The 25,946-nt window shown below is 42.2% G+C and overlaps 1 protein-coding gene across 1 annotated transcript; it reads left to right on the top strand.

Annotated features, from left to right (window-relative positions):
• The first annotated feature begins 285 nt into the window (after positions 1 to 285).
• LOC127531759 (NLR family CARD domain-containing protein 3-like) lies at positions 286 to 17,393 on the top strand. The gene is made up of 9 exons (XM_051941662.1): positions 286 to 799; positions 883 to 996; positions 1,747 to 1,819; positions 7,469 to 7,694; positions 7,876 to 9,682; positions 9,760 to 9,933; positions 10,232 to 10,405; positions 16,174 to 16,220; positions 16,369 to 17,393. Exons 1-9 carry the CDS (start codon positions 711 to 713, stop codon positions 16,893 to 16,895), a joined length of 3,231 nt encoding a protein of 1,076 aa, XP_051797622.1. The 5' UTR covers positions 286 to 710; the 3' UTR covers positions 16,896 to 17,393.
• Positions 17,394 to 25,946: the final 8,553 nt, after the last annotated feature.

Below are 25,946 nucleotides of genomic sequence, written 5' to 3'. Positions count from 1 at the left end.
CTGGAGGAAGCAGTGTGTTGATCAGAAGCTGCAGTTTGTGACTCTGCTGCTCCTTCAGTCAGGTTTGAATTCGACTCAGTCCATTTGTTGGTCTTTACCATGAAAAAGGTTGAATGTAGAAATAATGGGTCACATGAAATGAGTGGGAATCAGCCTGTAAAATGTGCTCTTATTGTGAAAGTCTGCCTGCTGCTTCCTCATAGGTGGAGTTCTGACTGGTTCCAGTAAGCGTCCAGGAGTGGACTGGAAACTTTCTTCTTCAGCGCTTTGAATAAAGTGTAAGTTTGCTTTGTTTGCTGCTTTAACTTCAGTAATGTTGCTGTTTGTTTCTGCTCTGTCATGTTTCTACATGTTCACTTCTTATTTCAGCACAAACTGTGGATGACTGCTGTTTAAACATGTATCAATATGATTATTAGCTTATTGATTGACCGCAATCAGTCAATATTTCTATGAGATTATTGATGGACTTGAGTCAGTTTGATGAGCTGCTGATGTTTCTTTGTTTCTTCTCAATCCAAACTGCGTCATGTCTTTTTTTACTTTCGGTTTCTTGATGAGTCTCTGCAGCTCCATGACTCCATCTGCTGGACTGATAGTAGAAGTGCAGCAGCTGATCTTCTCCAGGAGGATCTGAGTGGATGAATGATGTTTGTTTCCTGTGCAGGTGAAGGTAGAAAGTGTGTGTGAGCTGCTGTGAGTTGAGCATCATGGATGAGTGTGAGGACAGAGAGGAGGGAGTCCCTCCCTCTAAAAGCTCTCTGTGTGGGGAACAGGAGAACCAGAGCAAAGCTCAGAGGTGAGAGCACCATCTCTAACTGTCCAGGACTCTGCTGCATGTCAGAGCTCAGCATCACATCACTGCTGCATCATTATTGACAGGAATCCACCTGGACCTGGACCTGAACCTGGATCCAGCTGTTTGTCCTTCAAGAGCGACCGGTCTAAGGATCTTCCTCTTAATTTTAAAGGAGAACCAGGTCCTGCTGAAGAGGGGTAAGATGTTCAGGACAAGGTTTCAGAGCTGCTAGTTTGATAGCAGATTGGCTCCTCATCAAACAGAACAAATGTTTAGAAGAAGTGATGCTAATAACATGAACATCATCCACAGAGACATTAAAAACAGAAGCAGGTGGATCACAGCAAGAACTCTGAGTTCACTAAAATATCAATAAATAGTTTTACTGGAATAAACTCCAGTTCTGTGATCATATATAAGCCTTGTTAGCCTGTATGTTAGCCTGTATGCTAGCCTATATGTTAGCCTCTGTGCTGGCCTACATGTTAGCTTGTATGCTAGCCTATTATTATCCTGCATGTTAGCCTACATGTTAGCTTACATGCTAGCCTGCATGTTAAGCTACATGTTAGCTTGTATGCTAGCCTATAGGGTGAGTTTTACATGGTTGATGGAGACGACTGATGATGGAGAGGACAGAAAAATGGTTCTTGTTGTCCGCTCTGAGTTTAATCAGTCAGCATCAAAACCTACAGAGCAGTTTTCCAGGTTCTCTCAGAAGTTCCAACCCTAAAGGAGGAACTTTGAACTCCTAGAAACAGTCCTGAAAGAGGTTCTACAGGGATGGTTCCTGTGGAACAAAGATTGATGATGAACCAAAATGAGGAGAAAGTTCCTGCAGTGGAAAACAGACTAATGTTAGAATCTCTCATGAACATCATGGGCCTTCAGCTGGTGTTTGTCTCTGCGCGATAAATTGAGAGTCAACTGTTGATGTTGATCCACAGGGTGGAGCAGCAGAACTCAGAGGTTCCCAGAGCTCAGTCTGTCCAGAAGCATGACCTGGACTCCATATTCATGGTGAGTTCATGGACAACAAGTTGTTCTCCTTCTGTTGTGTTCAGGTGTCTCCAGGGACGGCTGGTATAAATGGGCTAACAGGGCTAAGCCCTCCCAAGCAAAGTTTAGGTGAAACCAAAGGTAGCAACAGCACCAATCAGTCAAAAGGAAAATGTAGAATATCTCTAAATGGGCTTATTTTTTCCAGCCCCAGAAGATACCGTCCGCTTTCATTCATTTTGTTCTTGTAAGTGATTGACAGGTGTCATGTCGCTCCCCCGTGATTTACTGATCATTTGGGCTAACTTCAGTCAGCCCACAGGCCGCTGACTTTTGACCAATAACAGCGAGTTAACACAGCGGTGCCGCTATTTGTGCCAGAGTTGGGAAGGAGGGAGAAAAAGTTAAGCTATCACGGGTGTTAGCATGAATGAGGTGGATTATTTGCTTTCTTGTCCATTTTCCTCAATGTCTTTGGAGGAAAAGCTGGAAGTTAAGAGACTGGGATCACATCAGCCAAACGATGTTTAAATAACTCAACGGGACAAACGACAAAATCGTAAGTTTTGCGTTTCTTGGTTTGAAAGAAAGGACTGGCTAACGGCAAGTATAGCTAAGAATTCACTTTTATGTTTCCCATGCTTACTTTTTGGAGGAGATACCGCATGGACTCAACAAGGAATCGTGGATTTGAAACATTTGTTGGACAAAATTAGAAATCATGAATGCAGCACAAGTCACATCGGAAACAGCTTCAAGCTGTCCGTGTTAGGAAAAGTTAACATCGCCTGTCAGCTGGATGAGGGCCACCGCATCGCTGTACAGAGGCACAACGAGCTGGTGAAAAAAATAGACATTCACTATCAAGGATTGTGGACTGTATTAATTTTTGTGGAGCACACGAGCTAGCTTTACGGGGGTCTGACGAATCCCCCACTTCAACCCAACGCAGCGTATTTCTGGACCTGGTTGACCAATTTTCTTTTTTAGACAGCCAGTTAGCAGATCACCTGTCAAACACACAAGTTGCAAAGTACACGTCCAAGACTAGCCAAAACATGTTGCTTGATTGTATGTTAGCTGTTTATGAACAAAAAGTGACTGATGAAATATCGCAGACGGCATTTGTGGCTGTGCAAGCTGATGAGACAACCGATGTGGAGAGGGAGATTGATTTTTGAATCAACTTTATTTGCCGCTCTTGCAATAACAAAAATATGAATTCATCAACATATAATCAAGTCAGTGCTCTTACTTCATAAAATAAATAAATGAATAAATAATTAAATAAATAATTACACCATTCACATGAGCACATCTCCATACTGCAGTGTGTGTTTTTTCACAGAACACAACACATCATTAACACACCAAGCCTGCTGGAAAGAGTCCAGATCTCCTGCTGCTATATAAAAGTTAAAATCAATGAGGAGTCTGGACTTCATCATGTTAACACACACAGTGACTGGTTCAACAATAAAACCGTCCTCCACCCTCCTCCTCCGGCTAAAACACACTGCCATCTTGGCCTGCCATAAAACAAAGTTTAAAAGCTGGCACTTGTTCTTGTGTTGACGAGTGTATTTAAAACCCAGAATAAAAACCTACTTAGTAAAAACCTCTCCACATTTGGTAAAAACTGTTTGTAAAAACAGAAACAAAGGTAAAAGACGAAGACATTCATAAAAACAGTGAAACACAGTCTCTCTTTGGTCGCAGTAGGGACACCTGTTGTCTGCTGCAGGGTTGATGGTGGACACAAAGGAGTTCACTGCTAAAATGCCATGAAGGACTCTCCAGTGAAGGTCTGCAAGTCTTTTTGAGAGTGGAGGCTTGTAGAGGGACCTCCACTCAGGTCTGGCTGCAGGTAGGTCCTCCATGGGGTGTCAAGTCTCTTGTCCAGCTTTGTTCTGTTTAAAGTTTTGACCAATATTCTGTAAAAGGTTTTCCCTGAGGTCCCCTCCAGTGGAGCAGACTGGGTAAATTCCAACAAAGGGCCAGAACAGTCTTTAAAATCTGGTGCCAGGAAAATGGCAGGAAAAGGTTCCTCAGCAGTCACTGTTTCATTAAAAGAGGTGAAAAGCAGGCGGTCGCATCCTGTGAGTCTCTGTCTCCAGTGGTCTAAGAGTTTTTTTTGTGACCCTCATTGATGAAAGTCCCAGCTGGGCAGCAAGTCCAGAGGGGTCATCCAGTCCAGGTCCCATCAGCGCCACCACCTGCCCCAGAGTGACGACCCCTGCCTTCTCCAGTCTCTTGGCCACGCTCTGACCTGCCCAGCTGGGAAGGTCCAGACGAGTCCCCCTTAGGACTGGCTCCTGAAGGAGCCAGTAGACAGAATCCACCTGCCCCCTCCTCTTCTTCCTCAGCACCTGCCCCCTCCTCTTCTTCCTCAGCAGGCTCCACACTTTAAAAACACTTTTATAAAAAGCAGGCAGATGAGATGTGCTCATGTTCAGTTTGTTCATTAAAAACAAACTAAAATCCTGACCCAGGCTGTTAAAACCCTGCAGAATGCAGCGAGACAGGGGTCTCCACAGAGTGTCCTTTGGTCCAGTAAGCAGTCTCTGAATGAACTGTAATCTGAAGGCCGGACCCCTGCTGACCAGGTGGACCAGGCCTTGGCCCCCCTCCTCTTTGGGTAAAAACAGGACACTCTATGGGACCCAGTGTAACTTGTCCCAAATAAAATCAACTAAAAGCAATTGTATTTTGGACAGGAGAGAAACTGGGGGGTCAACACAGGAAAGCCGGTGCCACAAGGAGGATGACACCAAGTTGTTGGCTATCAAGGTTCGGCCTCTGTAGGACATTTTGGGGACCAGCCACCTCCACTTCTCCAGCCAACCCTTGACCTTTTCTAGGACGTTATCCCAGTTTTTGCTTACAATGGTCTCATCCCCCAGGAAGACTCCAAGGTATTTGAGTCCTCCTTTCTTCCACTGGAGGCCACCGGGCATCCTGAGCCGGCCCCCCAGCCACCCCCCCACCATAAGAGCCTCGCTTTTCCCCCAGTTCACTTTAGACAAAGAAATGAAACCAAAGTCTCTCACAGTGTCAGTTAAAATGTCAATGTCTCTTTGTGAATTACATAAAACAATCAGATCATCGGCGTAAACAGACAATTTAAAAGACACAGGACACTGAGGGAAACTTACACCGCTCAGTTTAGCTCTCAGTTTGTGAAGCGGAGGCTCGATGGCAATCGAATACAACATCCCAGAGAGAGAGCAGCCCTGCCTCACCCCTCTCTGGATCTCAAATGGTGCACTAAGCCCGCCGTTAATTTTCAGAACACTCGCAATGTCACTGTAGAGAGCCCGGACCATGGCTATGAACCCAGGGCTGAACCCAAACGCAGCCGGAGTCTGCCACAGGTACTGGTGTTCAACCCGGTCAAAAGCCTTTTCCTGGTCTATAGAAATCAGACCAAAGAACTGGAGAGCTCCAAAACATCTCAAATTAGAGTGACGTCACTTATGAACCTGCCGGGCACACAGTAGGTCTGGTCAGGGTGGATGATGGACGCCATCGCCTCCCTCAGTCTCAGGGCCAGAGCTTTGGACAGGATTTTATAATCCGTGCACAGCAGGGAGACGGGCCTCCAGTTCTTCAGTTCTTGCAGGTCTCCCTTCTTCGGCAGCAGGGTTATGATGGCCCTCCTGCAGCTCAGAGGCAGTCTGCCGGTCTGTAGGGTGTCTTTCAAGACCTCTAGCAGATCTGGTCCTATTATGGACCAGAAGGACTTGTAAAAGTCAGCAGGAAGGCCGTCCATGCCTGGAGCTCTGCCGCTCTGCAGGCTCATAGTGGCAGCATTGAGCTCCTGCAGCGTCACTCTGCTCCCAGCCTGCTGTTGTCCTCCTCGCTGACCTGAGGGAGACCACTGAGGAAGCTGCTGTGCACATCTGGATCATGTGACCACTCACTCTTAAAGAGGTCTCTGTAGAAACCGGCAGCAAACTTCCTGATGTCAGACAGGTCTGAGACTTCGGAGCCACTTCCCGTTCTTAAAGAGTGAATGATCTTCCTTTGTCCATTTTTCTGCTCCAACCCAAAGAAGAAGAGAGAGGGAGCGTCCATCTGGGTGATGTTCATGAACCTGGACCTGACCAGAGCCCCCTGTGCTGACACGCCCAGCAGGTTGACTAAGGCCGACTTTTTAGACTTGAGGGAGTCTAAATGCCCTCGATCTGCTGTAGAGTCTGCTAAGGTCTGCAGCTCTACCACCTGCGTCTCCAGATCCTTCATGGACCGGGCTAAGTCTGCAGTCACACAGCGAGTGAACTGCTGGCTGAGCTGTTTTACCTGTGTTTTACCAAAATCCCACCACTGTTGTATGTTAGTGAAGGCAGGCCTGCTCTCTCTGTGGGATTCCCAAAAACACTTAAAAGCAGTTTTAAAAGCCTGGTCATTTAAAAGGGCTGTGTTAAAATGCCAATAAGCGCTCTTTAAACGAGTGTTTTTGATAAAAACACAACAGGAGACTAAAAAATGGTCAGTAAAACCCACAGGCTGGATAAAACACCTCTTAAAAATACTTAGATGGTGTTTAAAACAATAAAAGCGTTCCAGTCTGGCCAGAGATAAAACCCCGTCCTTACTGTGACTTCAGGTGTACTGTCTTTGCTGACTGTTAAAAACCCTCCACACATCACTCAGCTCCTGAGTCTCCATCAGCTGTCTGAGTGTGTGGGACGAAGGAGGGTGAGGCTGTCCATGGTTCCTGTCTAAGGATGGATTTTCAGTGCAGTTAAATCCCCCCCATAAAAACATAAAACCATCATTCTCACTGTTTTTAACACAGTCGCTTAAAATGTTTGAAAATGCTACTCTGTCCACTGATTTAGTGGGAGCGTAGACATTTAAAAACACCAGTTTGACATTTTCAAAGACAGCTTTGACCTTCAATAAAACACCTGGTAAAACTTCATCAGCAGTAAAAGAAAAAGGTAAAAAAAACTCTGAGCAAATAAAATCCCCACCCCTCCACTCAGACTGGTGCTGTGAGTTTCCTGAATAAACATGATATCAATCCTTTTAGTCTCCATTAATTCAAAAAGAGTGGCTTGTTTAAAATCAGACCTGGCCCCGTTCAGGTTTAAGCCGTCTACTTTAAAAGAGAAAGACAGGCTCAGATCTGCACTTCTATTTTTCAGGATCATGTAGACCTATCTTCTGTGGCAGATAACATGTTTTAATTTTGGGGAGACCATCTTGATCTGTGAGACCAGCTGTCCATATCTGGACAGCTCTTTTGCCAGTATTTCATTCTTAATGAACGGGGGAGCATAGGAGATGGTGATCTTTGTGGCCGGGTTTGAGAGTGGGGAGACGGGAGTGAAGGTATCCTGGATAACCACACCTCTCTCCACCACCTCGCCAACCTTAGCCGTGCTGTCCAGAAAAAAGACAATCGCCCGATTCATCCGGGAAGCAGACCTTACACTTTCACATCTGAGAGAGAGAGAGAGAGGCACTAAAGTATAGTGTACCTGTAATTGATGTACCTGTATCATAGGTGATGTTAACAATTTAATCGGTATTATGCATTTGTTAGCCCACCCAACAAATTTTACCACCAGCCGCCTGGACTGTCAGTGTGTCCACATGGATCTGATGTTTGGCTCCATGATTTGACTCTGATGGACTCATTGACACATTTCTCTGTTCCAGCTGCTGGAGGACAACATGGTGACTTTTGTGAAGAAGGAGCTGAAGAAGATGCAGAAGCTTGTGAGTCCAGATTACCCAGAATGCTCAGAGAGTCAGAGGGAGGATGAGGATGAGTTGGAGGGTGATGACGAAGAGCAGAGGAGCAGCAGAGAGATGTTTGAGCAGATCACAGTGTTGTTCCTGAGGAGGATGAAGCAGGAGAAGCTGGCTGACTGTCTGCAGAGCAGTAAGAGGATTTGTGTAAAGACTGAAGCTGCTGATCAACAGAACATTTACTAAAGTCTCAGAATATCTTCACACAATCAATCTTTAGGGGACAAACTGTCACCTTCACTTTATTGCTACTTTGGTGCTTTAGTATCCAGGTTACTTCTACTTCATTCTTTCTTTCTTGTGTTTTCATTCAGAACTTGCTGCTGGAGTTTGTGGACGTGAACTTAAACGTGGTCTGAAGAAGAAGTTCCAGAGAGTGTTTGAGGGCATCGCTAAAGCAGGACAGAAAACCCTCCTGAATGAGATCTACACAGAGCTGTACATCACAGAGGGAGGGACTGCAGAGGTCAATGATGAACATGAGGTCAGACAGATTGAAGCAGCATCCAGGAAAGCAGACAGAGCAGAAAGAAGCATCAGAGCAGAAGACATCCTTAAAGGCTCACCTGAAAGAGATGGACCAATCAGAACAGTGATGACAAAGGGAGTGGCTGGCATCGGGAAAACAGTGTTAACACAGAAGGTGACTCTGGACTGGGCTGAAGACAAAAGCAACCAGGACATCCACTTCATGTTTCCATTGACTTTCAGAGAGCTGAATGTGCTGAAAGAGAGAAAGTTCAGCTTGATGGAACTTGTTCATCACTTCTTCAGTGAAACCAAAGCAGCAGGAATCTGCAGTTTTGAATACTTCCAGGTTGTGTTCATCTTTGACGGTCTGGATGAGTGTCGCCTTCCTCTGGACTTCCACAACAATGAGGTCCTGACTGATGTTAGAGAGTCCACCTCAGTGGATGTGCTGCTGACAAACCTGATCAGGGGGAAGCTGCTTCCCTCTGCTCGCCTCTGGATAACCACACGACCTGCAGCAGCCAATCAGATCCCTCCTGACTGTGTGGACATGGTGACGGAGGTCAGAGGGTTCACCGACCCACAGAAGGAGGAGTACTTCAGGAAGAGATTCATAGATAAGAAGAAGGCCAGCAGCATCATCTCCCACATGAAGACATCACGAAGCCTCCACATCATGTGCCACATCCCAGTGTTCTGCTGGATCACTGCTACAGTTCTGGAGGAGCTGCTGAGAAGCAGAGAGGGAGGAGATCTGCCCAGAACCCTGACTGAGATGTTCATCCACCACCTGGTGGTTCAGACCAAAGTCAAGAAGGTCAAGTATGATGGAGGAGCTGAGACAGATCCACACTGGAGTCCAGACAGCAGGAGGATGATTGAGTCTCTGGGAAAACTGGCTTTTAATCAGCTGCAGAGAGGAAACCTGATCTTCTATGAGTCTGACCTGACAGACTGTGGCATCGATATGAGAGCAGCCTCAGTGTACTCAGGAGTGTTCACACAGATCTTTAGAGACGAGAGAGGACTGTACCAGGACAAGGTGTTCTGCTTCGTCCATCTGAGCGTTCACGAGTTTCTGGCTGCTCTTCATGTCCACGTGACCTTCATCAACTCTGGAATCAACCTGCTGGAAGAAAAACAACAAACAACATCCTGGTGGGCTAAACTGTTCAGAGAGAAAGTTGATCCAACAGGTTTCTACCAGAGAGCTGTGGACGAGGCCTTACAGAGTCCAAACGGACACCTGGACTTGTTCTTGCGCTTCCTCCTGGGTCTGTCACTGCCGACCAATCAGAATCTCCTACGAGGCCTGCTGACACAGACAGGAAGTAGCTCACAGACCAATCAAGAAACAGTGGAGTACATCAAGGAGAAAATCAGTGAGAATGTGTCTGCAGAGAGAAGCATCAATCTGTTCCACTGTCTGAATGAACTGAAGGATGTTTGTCTAGTGGAGGAGATCCAACAGTCCCTGAGATCAGGACGTCTGTCCACAGATGAACTGTCTCCTGCTCAGTGGTCAGCTCTGGTCTTCATCTTACTGTCATCAGGAGAACATCTGGACGTGTTTGACCTGAAGAAATACTCTGCTTCAGAGGAGGTTCTTCTGAGGCTTCTGCCAGTGGTCAAAGCCTCCAAGAAAGTTGTGTAAGTAGTTGGAGACTGAAGATCCTTTTTCATTTTGCTGCTGTTTCATCAGTATAATGTGCTTTTTGTCTCTTCAGATTGAGTGGCTGTAATCTGTCAGAGAGAAGCTGTGGAGCTCTGTCCTCAGTCCTCAGCTCCCAGTCCTCCAGTGTGACAGAGCTGGACCTGAGTAACAACAACCTGCAGGATTCAGGAGTGGAGAGTCTTTCTGCTGGACTGGAGAGTCCACACTGTAAACTGGAAGCTCTCAGGTCAGGACTCATGCTTTGAAACTGATGTGATTTCTATCAGTGGATAAACAGATAACCTGAGTACAATCGTTTCTGCTGATGGGATTCATCAAATGAGCTTTTACTGAACTTGTGCAGGACTTTGTCAGGGTTTATTTTTGACATGATTAAATGCCACTCGTTATTGTTGAGACTGTTCATTTGCTTGAGACACATGAAATGTGCAGCAAAAATGTATCTGAAAGACAAAGAAGAAAAGAGAGTGAGAAACATCCTGCCAAGTGTTGTCCATCAGGTTTGTGTTGTTTTGTGTGTGCAGGCTGTCAGGCTGTCTGGTCACAGAGGAAGGCTGTGCTTCTCTAGCCTCAGCTCTGAGCTTGAAGACCTCAAATCTGAGAGAGCTGGACCTGAGCTACAACCATCCAGGAGACTCAGGAGAGAAGATGCTGAGAGCTAAAGTGGAGGATCTACACTGTCGACTGGAAACTCTCAGGTACAGACAGACAGACACTCTCAGGTAAAGACAGATAGTCTTAGGAAACTATCAACCGAGCTCACAACAAAGAGTGGAAGCAGGAAGAACACTGTTAGCTCAGCTACGCACCATGACTGAAGGGAAGGGAACCTGTTAAGCCTACCTTAGCATCAAGACTGTTAGTAGATGGAAACTGTTAGCCTCGCTAAAACATCATATTAAATTCAGATCAGTTTTATTCAGTTCTATTTATATAGAGCCAATTACAATTCAGATTGTCTCAAGAAACTTTACAGAACCCATATGCTTAAACCCCCAGAGCTGCCCTATGGCAACAGTGGCAAGAAAAAACTCCCTTTTAACGGGAAGAAACTTTGAGCAGAACCCAGCTCATATGGGGGGATCCATCTGCTGCTGGCCAGCGGGTTGAAAAGGACAGAAGAGGTCGAGGGAATGGGGACAAGGAAGCATAAAACACACACTGGGGTACATGCATGAGCAGAGTAACACTGATGATACATACATAGTACAAGCCATCATTGAAACTGATTGAGAAGTTTACTGTACTGGTGTACGGCTCCGGCATTAAATACACTACATACAGTGCCTTGTGAAAGTATTCGGCCCCCTTGAACTTTTCAACCTTTCCCCACATTTCAGGCTTCAAACATAAAGATATAAAATTCAAATTTTTTGTCAAAAATCAAGAACAAGTGGGACACAATCATGAAGTGGAACGAAATTTATTGGATATTTTATACTTTTTTAACAAATAAAAACCCTGAAAAGTGGGGCGTGCAATAATATTCGGCCCCCTTGCATTAATACTTTGTAGCGCCACCTTTTGCTGCAATTACAGCTGCAAGTCACTTGGGGTATGTCTCTATCAGTTTTGCACATCGAGAGACTGAAATTCTTGCTCATTCTTCCTTGCAAAACAGCTGGAGCTCAGTGAGGTTGGATGGAGAGCGTTTGTGAACAGCAGTCTTCAGCTCTGCCCACAGATTCTCCATTGGATTCAGGTCTGGACTTTGACTTGGCCATTCTAACACCTGGATACGTTTATTTGTGAACCATTCCATTGTAGATTTGGCTTTATGTTTTGGATCATTGTCCTGTTGGAAGATAAATCTCCGTCCCAGTCTCAGGTCTTTTGCAGACTCCAACAGGTTTTCTTCCAGAATGCTCCTGTATTTGGCTCCATTCATCTTCCCATCAATTTTAACCATCTTCCCTGTCCCTGCTGAAGAAAAGCAGGCCCAAACCATGAGGCTGCCACCACCATGTTTGACAGTGGGGATGGTGTGTTCAGGGTGATGAGCTGTGTTGCTTTTACGCCAAACATATCGTTTTGCATTGTGGCCAAAAAGTTTGATTTTGGTTTCATCTGACCAGAGCACCTTCTTCCACATGTTTGGTGTGTCTCCCAGGTGGCTTGTGGCAAACTTCAAACCAGACTTTTTATGGATATCTTTGAGAAATGGCTTTCTTCTTGCCACTCTTCCATAAAGGCCAGATTTGTGCAGTGTACGACTGATTGTTGTCCTATGGACAGACTCTCCCACCTCAGCTGTGGATCTCTGCAGTTCATCCAGAGTGATCATGGGCCTCTTGGCTGCATCTCTGATCAGTCTTCTCCTTGTTGGAGGTGAAAGTTTAGAGGGACGGCCGGGTCTTGGTAGATTTGCAGTGGTCTGGTACTCCTTCCATTTCAATATGATTGCTTGCACAGTGCTCCTTGAGATGTTTACAGCTTGGGAAATCTTTTTGTATCCAAATCCGGCTTTAAACTTCTCCACAACAGTATCTGGGACCTGCCTGGTGTGTTCCTTGGTCTTCATGATGCTCTCTGCACTTTAAACAGAACCCTGAGACTATCACAGAGCAGGTGCATTCATACGGAGACTTGATTACACACAGGTGGATTCTATTTATCATCATCAGTCATTTAGGACAACATTGGATCATTCAGAGATCCTCACTGAACTTCTGGAGTGAGTTTGCTGCACTGAAAGTAAAGGGGCCGAATATTATTGCACACCCCACTTTTCAGGTTTTTATTTGTTAAAAAAGTTTAAAATATCCAATAAATTTCATTCCACTTCACGATTGTGTCTCAATTGTTGTTGATTCTTGACAAAAAATTGAAATTTTATATCTTTATGTTTGAAGCCTGAAATGTGGTGAAAGGTTGAAAAGTTCAAGGGGGCCGAATACTTTCACAAGGCACTGTATATAGCTGGTAGTAAGATGGAAACAGTATGTAGATGAGCATATCAAGTGTAGTATGGGCGATGCAGACTCGATTGGTGGAAATGGGCAGCTGGAAGCAGTGGGGCTGGAGGAAGGTCAGCAGCAGCAGCATCCCACAGTGGACGTGATGGAGACTCGACCAGTTCGTGGAACAGCAGCCACAGATCTGAAGCATCCAGCTCTGGGACCAGGGACACACTCACAGACAGGACACAGGGAGAAACAGAGTGAATGCAATGAAATAACGGTTTATATAGTAAATACAATGCAAATTTAGTGAGAGAAAGGCTCAGTGCATCCAGAGAGGTCCCCCAGCAGCCTAGGCCTATAGCAGCAGAACTAGGGGCAGAAATAAGGGACGTCCAAGAAGAAGTCATTTGTGTACATGAAGACTCCAACTGACCCCCTCAGGGTCACCCAAGTCAGCCCTATCTATAAGATTTGTCTGCAAGAAAGGTTTTAAGCCTGGTCTTAAAAAAAGAGAGGGTGTCCACCTCCAGAACCCAAACTGGGAGCTGGTTCCCACAGGAAAGGAGCTGATAACTGAAGCTCTGTCTCCCATTCTACTTTTAGAAATTCTAGTAACACCAAGTAAGACTGCAGTCTGAGAGCGAAGAGTTCTGCTAGGATAATATGGTACTATCAGGTCTTTAAGATATAATGGAGATTGGTTATTAAGAGCTTTATATGTCAGAAGAAGGATTTTGAATTCTATTCTAGATTTAACAGGAAGCGACTGAAGAGAAGCAAGTATAGGGGAAATATCATCTCTCTGCTAACTCCCATCAGTACTCTGACTGCAACATTTTGGATTAGCTGTAGACGTTTCAGAGAGCTATTGGGACAACCTGATCATAAGGAATTGTAATAGTCAAGCCTGGAAGTAACAAAAGCATGAACTAGTTTTTCTGCATCACTCTGAGACAGAATGTTCCTGATTTTTACAATATTTCTCAGGTGAAAAAAGGAAGTCCAACAGATTTGTTTTATGTGTGAGTTAAAAGACATGTCCTGGTCAAAGATAACTCCGAAGTTCCTCACAGTAGTACTGGAGAGCAATGTAATGCCATCCAGAGTAACTATGCGCTTTGAAAGTGAATTTCTAAGATGTTTGGGGCCAACTACAATGACTTCAGTTCTTTTCTGAATTTAGTAGTAGGAAATTACAAGACATCTAGGTCTTTATGTTTTTCAGACAGTCTTGCACTCTGGTGAGCTGATTAGTTTTCTCACCCACACACCGAGCTCACACCCACCTGGACACAGAGAGAGAGAGAGAGAGAGAGAGAGAGAGAGAGAGAGAGAAGCTGCCACTATGTGGCATTAGATGCAGCGGCTGTGACACTCCACCAACAATTTGGTGGGAAGAATGTCCAAGGAGCATGTTGTCGGTTTTGTCTGTTGCACAACTTTAGTGAGAGTTGGCAGTGAAGCCTGTTCAAACTGATCAAACACAGCAGAAAGTACCAGAGCAACAGGCAAGTCAACATCCGAAAATCCTGAGGTGAGGTGCCTGATAGTTGCAGTTTTATCATGAAATTAAGGCAGGTCTTGACTGAAGCATCGACTAGAACAGAGGTCGATGGGTTAACAACACAGTTGATTGTGTTGAACAGAATTCTGGAGCAGTGACTATTGCTGGATATGATGGTGGATAAATACTGACATTTTGCCTCTTTCATAGCTCTTTGATAGTCAGAAAGACTTTTAGTATTTCCCAGGATACGTGTAGTTGGTCCTTTATCCATTTTCATTCGTCCTGATGGCAGCATTGCTTAAGTGCACAGGTAGAGTCATTTACACAGGGATCAGCTCTTGGTTTAGGTGATTTGCAGCGAAAAAGGGCAATAGAGTCCAGAACCCTGGAGCAAGTGCTGTAAAATGAGGACCGAAAGTTGTCTGGGCAAAAAGAATACAGATGAACACAAGAAATAAAAAATTGTGTGTTCATCAAAGCAGTGGCAAATGCTCCACCTGTTGAGGAGGTGAAGATATGATTTTGGCGAGACAAGGCCAGAGGCTTGCAGGACACTGGAGAGGCTGCAAATTCAGAAACAATGGGAAAGTGATCTGAAATGACAGTTTCAGAAATTTTCCTGACAGATAAAGATAGTCCAGAGTATGACCAATGTGGTGTGTAGGTCCGGCAACTGATTGAATTAAATCAAAGCAATCCAGAAGTGTTCTAAAATCACAGCCCGATCTCACGAGGATTCGTGAAACTGTCACGTAAATTTTTGTTTCGGTTTCGTGCGCACCAACACGATTTCGTCATGTTTTTCGTGCCGCTCACCACGAAATGCGCACCAATGTATTTTAAACGGCGGACTTTTCGTGCCACTCAGAACGTATTTCAAAAGAATGGCTATATTATATTTTTAATGTAAAACCGTGGCGAATCCAACGCTATATTTTGCATGACATCGTCCCTAAACATAACCCTAACCATAATCCTAACCATAACCTAAGCATAAGCCGGTGCTACACTTACCAATTTGCATAGGAATTTCAAGAATGTCCGGCGGCCGGCGGCCGCAAACGCGATCACACAAGCAGTATACGCCGATGGACAGCTTAGATCGTCATGAATCCGCCGGTATAAACCACTTTCAGATGTGATTACCACAGCGAAAAACATTTCGTGGTGAGCGGCACGAAAAACATGACGAAATCGTGTTGGTGCGCACGAAACCGAAACTAAAACTTACGTGACAGTTTCACGAATCCCCGTGAGACCGGGTTGAAAATCAGTAGCAAACTCATTAGATGGACAACAAACAAAAATATTAAAATCTCTACAAATCAAAATCTGATCATACACAGAAGTGAATTCAGATAAAAACTCTGAAAACTTTTGGATAAAATCCTTATTGTGTGAGGGTGGTACCCGACAGCACATAAAATCTGACATGTAAGATCAGTCACAAATACACCGTCTGTCAAAAGGTTTAGGACGCTTTCTCATTCATTTGAATGAAAAAGCGTCCTAAAACTTTTGACAGGGGGTGTAACTGCAGTTCAAAAGATGAATAATTTTTCATGTAAAGCATCTAAACTTACCCTTGAACACAGAGGCAAGACCTCCTCCTCTACCAGAAGCTCGAGGAGAGTTCAGGAAAGAGCTGACAGGAAGAACAAGAACTCTGTTAGCCTAGCTTAGCTCAAAGACTGGAAGCAGGGTAAACTATTAGCCTAGCTTAGCTCAAAGACAGGAAGCAGGGTAAACTATTAGCCTAACTTAGCTCAAAGACAGGAAGCAGGGTGAACTGTTAGCCTAGCTTAGCACAAAGACAGGAAGCAGGGTGAACTAGCTCCATGAACAGAGGAAGCATCAATGAGTAAAGCTGAATAATGAGTGTAAACTGAGCTGGAACGTGACGAGCACAGGACAGGACTTTAGAGATGCTGCATTCAGGTGTCTGTGTCTCCATGTTGGACTGGTCCTTTATCAGTGGAACAGTGTGAGAGCCATGTAACGTCCATGTGTGCTGCTGAAAGAGTCTCTGCTGCTCTGACCGTCCTCCTCCTTTCAGGGTGACGCCTGCTGGAGTCCCATGGTTGACACCAGGTCTGAGGAAGTGTAAGTGTGTTTGAATGGATTGATGGAAACAAAGCAGCACATTCAAGCATCTTCAAAGTGTCACATCTCTGAGGTCATCATCAAAGCTTTAATACTGATCACATGATCCATCAATAACTGCAGCTGTGTTGTTTGTTCTCTCCATCAGATTCCTGTCAACTCACAGTCGACACAAACACAGTAAACAGAAACCTCAAACTGTCTGACAACAACAGGAAGGTGACATTAGTGGAGAAGGATCAGTCGTATCCTGATCATCCAGACAGGTTTGAATACTGTCCTCAGCTCCTGTGTAGAACTGGTCTGACTGGTCGCTGTTACTGGGAGGTGGAGTGGAGAGGAGATTTTGAAATATCAGTGAGTTACAGAGGAATCAGAAGGAAAGGAGGCATTTTTGGCTGTTGGTTTGGATTTAATGATCAGTCCTGGAGTCTGTTCTGCTCTGATGATAATAGTTACTCTGTCAGACACAATAACAGTCAAACATCCATCAGTTCCTCCTCAGTCTCTCACAGAGTTTCAGTTTATGTGGACGTTCCTGCTGGAACTCTGTCCTTCTACAGAGTCTCCTCTGACTCTCTGATCCTCCTCCACACCTTCAACACCACATTCACTCAACCTCTCTATCCTGGATTTGCATTTTACTCATCTGGTTCCTCAGTGTCTCTGTGCTGAGTCTCGTCTCCAGAGTCTCCTCCTGGTACAGAAACAGTGTTGAACAGATCGTTGAGTCTCTCCATGACTCTGTCCCTCACAAACATGTTTTCACATTCATGGATTAAATGTGTTTCTTTGTCAAATCCTTCTCAATGATTCCTTGTAAACTTGTTCCTCTTCAAAGATGAAGTTGTGATTCTTCCAGGAGCCAAATGTGGTGTTTGCGTCTTTTTCCAGTCAAATGTTGAGAGTGAAAATCAGGATGTGGTGTTCCTCTGACGCTCACTGGAACTAAAAGCATTTGAGCTGCACAAAGTGTGAAATGAGAGAGGAAGCAGTGAATCTCCAAACTGCTGACAGACTTTCACACATTATTGTCCAGTGAAAATCAGCTTTTTGTGCAGCCACACTTGATCCTGATGTGAGTCTTTAAGTCCTGTTCTAGTGATGAAATGAGAACTTCCTTCATCTTGTGTGTGATGGAGAAGAATAAAGGTCTGTGGCTAAAAATCCTGACTCTGAGATCTTCATTACAAACATACATTATATCAGCTGTTTATTAATCATCTGCTTTATTCTACTCAACATGGAACAGGTTCTAGAAATACATTTAAAGTCCAAAAACAAATAATTTTTGGTCACAAATACATCTGAAGGATTTATTAGAGAAAAATGTTTCTGCGAATAGATTTACTATTTTGGTGATCATCAATTATTTGACATAAAAATCTAAAACATTTCACCACTTTTTCCTTCCTTTTAATAATATTTACTTGTTTTTTTCCTCATAATTTGAGATTATTTACATGTTTGGACACATCATGAAGAGTAATTGACACTTTTTAACAACGAGATCTAATTTTTACTGACAGACCTGAAAGACTCATTTAATATTTGAATGTGGGAGCTATCAGATCATCAGCTGACTTTAATTGTAGGAGAACTCACTAATGAAGTGTTTTTCTGCAGAAATCATTATAGTATGTCGTCTCAAAAGTCACCAAAAATGTCATATTATAGTATGCCGTCCGAGAATTGATAAAAATGTCATAGTATACTCTGTCATCCGAAAAGTCACCAAAATGTCATAGTATAGTATGTCATCCAAAATATCACTGAAATGGCAGTTTAGAACATCGTCCAAAATATCACTAAAACTTCCCAGCTTCGTATGTCCTCCAAAATGTGACAAAAACGGCCGAGTACAGTTTGTCCTGCAAAATATTACAAGAACGTCATTGTTTAGCATGTCGTCTAAAATGTGACAAAGACGTCAGAGCATGGCATGATGCTCTAAACTCTCTAATTGTGAGCTGACTAATTTTCTGATTATTGGTGTTTTATTTTTTTACTGGTAATCAATACGTTTATTTTTGCTCTCAACCTTTATGTTCCTGTGGTCACTCTGTCTTCTGGAGCGATTTGAAGGTTGTACGTCACAAAAAAGTCTTCTTTAACTTTGCATCTGTAAAACATGAATAAACAAAAGAGAAACAACAAAGTTTCTGCTAAAGTTCTTCTAAGTTTCACTCTAAGATTTTAAATACTTTCATTTATTGCAAATGAATATTTCCTTCAAATGTCTCACTAATAATCATTATCGGCCTTAAAAACCCACAAAACACCCCTCCATACTCGATCACACAAGTACAGTCCGGTTCCCCCTTCTATTAATCTGCTTCTAATCTTCCACTTCCTGTTTGTCAAAGTGGCCTTCTACCTGGACAGGTTTTGTTGGAGCTCATCAACAAACATTTTGTGTAACTGCTCTTTAATATGAATGAATGACACTGAATTAGACTCTGTTTTAATGAGACTGAGTTCAGATGTGTAGCTCTGTCATTAAATAGGAAATTATTTGTCAGAATTCACAGAGAAAAGTCTGAAATGTTTGCTAGGTTAGCATCCCACATGCTGGCTCAGCTAAAGCTAACTCTCTCCAACTTCTGGATCTCTGGAGTTGCTTGTTGTTCAAATATCTTCTAGAGGTGCTGAAGCTCAGAAAGTCTGAGATGTTTGTTCAAAATCAGCTCATTCTCATGTCTGATCTGAACTGTCCTCTTTAGTTTAAACTTTCTCTAAACTTAGGAGTTAATGACAGAGCAGCACATCCAGACTCAGTCTCATTTATGTAGAGATCAAACTTCAGTGTCATTCATTGATGTTAAAGTGCAGTTTTTCACGTTTGTTGCTCATGCTTCCAACCAAACCAGTCCAGGTGGAAGACGATGTGAAGAGAAGCTCCAGAGCTTATTTAATAGTCTTATTTAATAAATAAATAAAATCAAAGTAAGACTTTCTCCAGACCCATCTCAGAGTGTATCCTTCTGTTGTCTCTAGGAGATCAGATATTAATATCTTCTGTACATCAGTTATTGTGACATTTCATAATAATGCCAGGTGGGGACTGTATTGTAACTTTCACTTATTTGTTTGAACCACCAAGCCTCTTGGGGCATAATTGTCTTGAGCATCTTTTTTTGCAGCCAGTGCTCAAATGGTGGTGCTACCTCAGCCAATGACCGGCTTGACAGGAAGTGCAAACAGCTTCATTAGCGCGAGAATGCTAGCCTCTTTTCACTGTCTGCCAGTTCGTTCGTAACCCTCTGAGTGGCAAAATAAGTGAGTAGAAATGCAGATGATATTGTTGGAATGTATATTTATAGTTGCCATGATATATTTGCAGTGTTGTGCGTGTCAGTCTGTTATTACATTTACAATAATAGTCGCGGTTTCAGGTTTTAGGGTAGCTTCAGGGTAGTTTAGCTTTAGCTGTGATTCAACTTATGCACCTTATTGCTATGTAAATTAATCCATACTTACCTGTAATACTAATGTGTTTGAAATCTTAATTTGTACTGTTATTGACCAGCATATTCTGTATGTTTAGTTCAGTTTCACACTTCTCTGTATTAAAATCCGTTCAACTACCACGCTGGCCTGTTCCTTGGAGGCTGCGGTACAGGGAAGAGTTTAGCTGGCTGTGAATCCCAGTATATTAAACCTCTTGATTAATCCAATTTATTATTTGGTTTATAAGAGACTAATCAACAATTAAAATAACTTTCTCCACTAAAACTAATAAACATGAGGTCAAATAGAAGGAACAGTTTTAAATCTGCAGTCCCATGACGACAAGAATAAAGTTTGTGAACAAAAACTAAATCTGCTGCTGGATTCCATTAAAGTCCCAATAAATGATCATAAAATGTGATACTAAAAGTTTGTGGTGCTAAAAGAGGGGGAGGCCGCCACCCACCTCCCCTCCTACTCTCCGCCCTGACTCCACCCAGACTCCGCCTTGGCTCCACCCATGTGGTCACTTTATTAGGAACAGAAACTACGATGTCAAAGGGACGACGAGTTTATTTCTTTTTCTGTGGTCTGTATCTCAGTGAGTTAAGGGTTTGCTTATAGAGCTGTAGGTCCCTGGTTCATGACCAGACTCGTTAAATTTTATGAAAAATTTAGACAAGACAAAGAAAGAAAAACGCCCGTGGTGGGTCTTGTATCTGCTACCTTCCACTTAACAGACTCTCTTCTTACCCACTGAGCTACTCACTCAGATACTAATTCTTCTTTTTTTTTGCAGATTTATCATCTATTTTTTGTCGTTTTTGACTTTTTTTTTTTTTCAACTCGAGTCTCGTCTTGACCGTTTCTCTCAGGAGGTTGGACTTCATGAAGTCTGTCTTTAGTTCAGCTGAAAATATGAGTTTTTGTCTTTTTTATTAACCAAACTTTTCAGGAAGTAGATGAAGAATAATTAAAGCTATGTCCAAAATGTTACAAAAACATCATAGCTTAGCATGTCGTCCAAAATGTGACCAAAAACGTTATAGTTTAGCATGCCGTCCAAAAAGTGGAAAAAACGTCATAGTTTAGCATGTCGTCCAAAATGTGACCAAAAACGTCATAGTTTAGTATGTCGTCCAAAAAGTGGTAAAAACTTCATAGTTTAGCACGTCGTCCAAAAAGTGAAAAAATTGTCATACTTTAGGATGTCGTCCAAAATGTGACCAAAAATTGTCATACTTTAGCATGTCTCCAAAAAGTGGAAAAAACGTCATAGTTTAGCATGTCGTCCAAAATGTGACCAAAAACGTCATAGTTTAGTATGTCGTTCAAAAAGTGGAAAAAAACGTCATAGTTTAGCATGTCGTCCAAAATGTGGAAAAAACGTCATAGTTTAGCATGTCGTCCAAAATGTGACCAAAAACTTCATAGTTTAGGATGTCGTTCAAAAAGTGGAAAAAAACGTCATAGTTTAGTATGTCGTCCAAAATGTCACTAAAACGTAATAGTTTAGTATGTTATCCAAACAGTGGAAAAAATTTCATAGTTTAGTATGTCATCCAGCATATGACTGAAAAGGGTACCTGTGTAGCTTAGTGGGTTAAACAGGCGAGCCATGTATGAAGTATGGAGATTGGTCTCTGCCCAGTGGCCTGGGTTCAAATCCAGCTCGCGGCCCTTTGCTGCATGCCTTCGCCCAACTGTTTCCTGTCTATGTCATATGTCGTGGAAAAAGCATCGTAGTTCAAAATGTAACCAAAAATGTTATAGTTTAGCATGTCGTCCAAAATGTGACAGAAACATCATAGTTTAGTGTGTCGTCCAAAAACGTATGTCGTCCAAAAAGTGGAAAAAACTTCATAGTTTAGCACGTCGTCCAAAAAGTGGAAAAATTGTCATAGTTTTGGATGTCGTCCAAAATGTGACAAAAACGTAATAGTTAAGTATGTTATCCAAACAGTGGAAAAAAGGTCATAGTTTAGTATGTCATCCAGCTTATGACTGAAAAGGGTACCTGTGTAGCTTAGTGGGTTAAGCAGGCGAGCCATGTATGAAGTATGGAGATTGGTTTCTGCACAGCGGCCTGGGTTCGAATCCAGCTCGCGGCTGTTTGCTGCATGCCTTCGCCCAACTGTTTCCTGTCTACGTCTTCAGTCATATGTCGTGGAAAAAACATCGTAGTTCAAAATGTGACCAAAAATGTTATAGTTTAGTATGCCGTCCAAAAAGTGGAAAAAACGTCATAGTTTAGCATGTCGTCCAAAATCTGACCAAAAAACGTCATAGTTTAGTATGTCGTCCAAAATGTGACCAAAAACGTCATAGTTTAGTATGTCGTCCAAAAAGTGGAAAATAAAGGTCATAGTTTAGCATGTCGTCCAAAATCTGACCAAAAACGTCATAGTTTAGTATGTCGTCCAAAAAGTGGAAAAAACTTCATAGTTTAGTATGTCGTCCAAAATCTGACCAAAAACGTCATAGTTTAGTATGTTATCCAAACAGTGGAAAAAATGTCATAGTTTAGTATGTCATCCAGCATATGACTGAAAAGGGTGCCTGTGTAGTTCAGTGGGTTAAGCAGGCGAGCCCTGTATGAAGTATGGAGATTGGTTTCTGCACAGCGACCTGAGTTCGAATCCAGCTCGTGGCCCTTTCCTGGATGCCTTCGCCCAACTGTCATATGTCGTGGAAAAAATATCGTAGTTCAAAACGTGACCAAAAATGTTATAGTTTAGTATGTCGTCCAAAATGTGACAAAAACGTCATAGTTTAGCATGTCGTCCAAAATCTGACCAAAAATCGTCACAGTTTAGTATGTCGTCCAAAAAGTGGAAAAAACGTCATAGTTTTGTATGTCGTCCAAAATGTGACAAAAAACGTTATAGTTTAGTATGTCGTCCAAAAAGTGGAAAAAACGTCATAGTTTAGCATGTCGTCCAAAATCTGACCAAAAACGTCATAGTTTAGTATGTCGTCCAAAATGTGGAAAAAAATGTCATAGGTTAGCATGTCGTCCAAAATGTGACAAAAACGTCATAGTTTAGCATGTCGTCCAAAAAGTGGAAAAAAACATCTTAGTTTAGCATGTCATCCAAAATGTGACCAAAAACGTCATAGTTTTGTATGTCGTCCAAAAAGTGGAAAAAACATCATAGTTTAGCATGTCGTCTGAAATGTGACCAAAAACGTCATAGTTTAGTATGTCGTCCAAAAAGTGGAAAAAACATCATAGTTTAGCATTTGTCCAAAATGTGACAAACACATCATAGTTTAGTATGTCACCCAAAATGTGACAAAAATGTCATAGTTTAATATGTCATCCAAAAAGTGGAAAAAATGTCATAGTTTAGTACGTCGTCCAAAAAATGGAAAAAACTTCATAGTTTAGTATGTCATCCAAAATGTGACCAAAAATGTCATAGTTCAGGATGTCGTCCAAAATGTGACAAAAACATCATAGTTTAATATGTCGTCCAAAATGTGACCAAAAATGTCATAGTTTAGTATGTCGTCCAAAAAGTGGAAAAAAACGTCATAGTTTAATATGTCGTCCAAAATGTGACCAAAAATGTCATAGTTTAGTATGTCGTCCAAAAAGTGGAAAAAACTTCATAGTTTAGCACGTCGTCCAAAAAGTGAAAAAATTGTCATACTTTAGGATGTCGTCCAAAATGTGACCAAAAATTGTCATACTTTAGCATGTCTCCAAAAAGTGGAATAAACGTCATAGTTTAGCATGTCGTCCAAAATCTGACCAAAAACGTCATAGTTTAGTATGTCGTCCAAAAAGTGGAAAAAACTTCATAGTTTAGCACGTCGTCCAAAAAGTGGAAAAATTGTCATACTTTCGCATGTCGTCCAAAAAGTGGAAAAAACGTCATAGTTTAGCATGTCGTCCAAAATGTGGAAAAAACGTCATAGTTTAGCATGTCGTCCAAAATGTGACCAAAAACGTCATAGTTTAGTATGTCGTCCAAAAAGTGGAAAAAAACGTCATAGTTTAGTATGTCGTCCAAAATGTCACTAAAACGTAATAGTTTAGTATGTTATCCAAACAGTGGAAAAAATGTCATAGTTTAGTATGTCATCCAGCATATGACTGAAAAGGGTACCTGTGTAGCTTAGTGGGTTAAGCAGGCGAGCCATGTATGAAGTATGGAGATTGGTCTCTGCCCAGTGGCCTGAGTTCAAATCCAGATCGCGGCCCTTTGCTGCATGCCTTCGCCCAACTGTTTCCTGTCTATGTCTTCAGTCATATGTTGTGGAAAAAACATCGTAGTTCAAAATGTAACCAAAAATGTTATAGTTTAGCATGTCGTCCAAAATGTGACAGAAACATCATAGTTTAGTGTGTCGTCCAAAAACGTCATAGTTTAGTATGTCGTCCAAAAAGTGGAAAAAACTTCATAGTTGAGCACGTCGTCCAAAAAGTGGAAAAATTGTCATAGTTTTGGATGTCGTCCAAAATGTGACAAAAACATCATAGTTTAGTATGTTGTCCAAAATGTGGAAAAAACTTCAGAGTTTAGTATGTCATCCAAAATGTGACCAAAAATGTCATAGTTTAGTATGTCATCCAAAAAGTGGAAAAAACGTCATAGTTTAGCATGTCGTCCAAAATGTCACTAAAACGTAATAGTTAAGTATGTTATCCAAACAGTGGGAAAAATGTCATAGTTTAGTATGTCATCCAGCTTATGACTGAAAAGGGTGCCTGTGTAGCTTAGTGGGTTAAGCAGGCGAGCCATGTATGAAGTATGGAGATTGGTTTCTGCCCAGTGGCCTGGGTTCGAATCCAGCTTGCGGGCCTTTGCTGCATGCCTTCGCCCTACTGTTTCCTGTCTATGTCTTCAGTCATATGTCGTGGAAAAAACATCGTAGTTCAAAATGTGACCAAAAATGTTATAGTTGAGTATGTCGTCCAAAAAGTGGAAAAAACGTCAAAGTTTAGCATGTCATCCAAAATCTGACCAAAAACCGTCATGGTTTAGTATGTCGTCAAAAAAGTGGAAAATAAAGGTCATAGTTTAGCATGTCGTCCAAAAACGTCATAGTTTAGTATGTCGTCCAAAAAGTGGAAAAAACTTCATAGTTTAGTATGTCGTCCAAAATGTGACCAAAAACGTCATAGTTTAGTGTGTTATCCAAACAGTGGAAAAAATGTCATAGTTTCGTATGTTGTCCAAAATGTGACCAAAAATGTCATAGTTTAGTATGTCGTCCAAAAAGTGGAAAAAACGTCATAGTTTAGCACGTCGTCCAAAAAGTGGAAAAATTGTCATACTTTAGCATGTCGTCCAAAAAGTGGAAAAAACTTCATAGTTTAGGATGTTGTCCAAAAAGTGGAAAAAAACGTCATAGTTTAGTATGTCGTCCAAAATGTCACTAAAACGTAATAGTTTAGTATGTTATCCAAACAGTGGAAAAAATGTCATAGTTTAGTATGTCATCCAGCATATGACTGAAAAGGGTACCTGTGTAGCTTAGTGGGTTAAGCAGGTGAGCCATGTATGAAGTATGGAGATTGGTCTCTGCCCAGTGGCCTGGGTTCAAATCCAGCTCGCGGCCCTTTGCTGCATGCCTTCGCCCAACTGTTTCCTGTCTATGTCTTCAGTCATATGTTGTGGAAAAAAGATTGTAGTTCAAAATGTGACAAAAACGTCATAGTTTAGTATGTCGTCCAAAATGTGACAAAAACGTCATAGTTTAGCATGTCGTCCAAAAATTGACATAAACATCATAGTTTAGCATGTCGTCCAAAATGTGACAAAAACATCATAGTTTAGTATGTCGTCCAAAATGTGACAAAAACGTCATAGTTTAGCATGTCGTCCGAAAAGTGGAAAAAAAATCATTGTTTAGCAGGTCGCCCATAATGTGACCAAAACCTTATAGTTTAGTATGTCGTCCAAAATATGACAAAAACGTCATAGTTTAGCATGTCGTCCAAAATGTGACAAAAACATCATAGTTTAGCAGGTCGCCCATAATGTGACCAAAACCTTATAGTTTAGTATGTCGTCCAAAATATGACAAAAACGTCATAGTTTAGCATGTCGCCCAAAATGTGACAAAAACGTCATAGTTTAGTAGGTCGTCCAAAATGTGACAAAAACGTCATAGTTTAGTAGGTCGTCCAAAATGTGACAAAAACGTCATAGTTTAGTATGTCGTCCAAAATGTGACAAAAACGTCATAGTTTAGCATGTTGTCCAAAATGTGACAAAAACATCATAGTTTAGTATGTCGTCCAAAATGTGACAAAAACGTCAT

The sequence above is a fragment of the Acanthochromis polyacanthus genome, chromosome 22 (genome assembly GCF_021347895.1).
Source record: "Acanthochromis polyacanthus isolate Apoly-LR-REF ecotype Palm Island chromosome 22, KAUST_Apoly_ChrSc, whole genome shotgun sequence".
NCBI classification, from domain to species: domain Eukaryota; kingdom Metazoa; phylum Chordata; class Actinopteri; family Pomacentridae; genus Acanthochromis; species Acanthochromis polyacanthus.
Note: the sequence above shows the minus strand (reverse complement) of the source record. Positions and strands in the feature narration are given on the sequence as shown.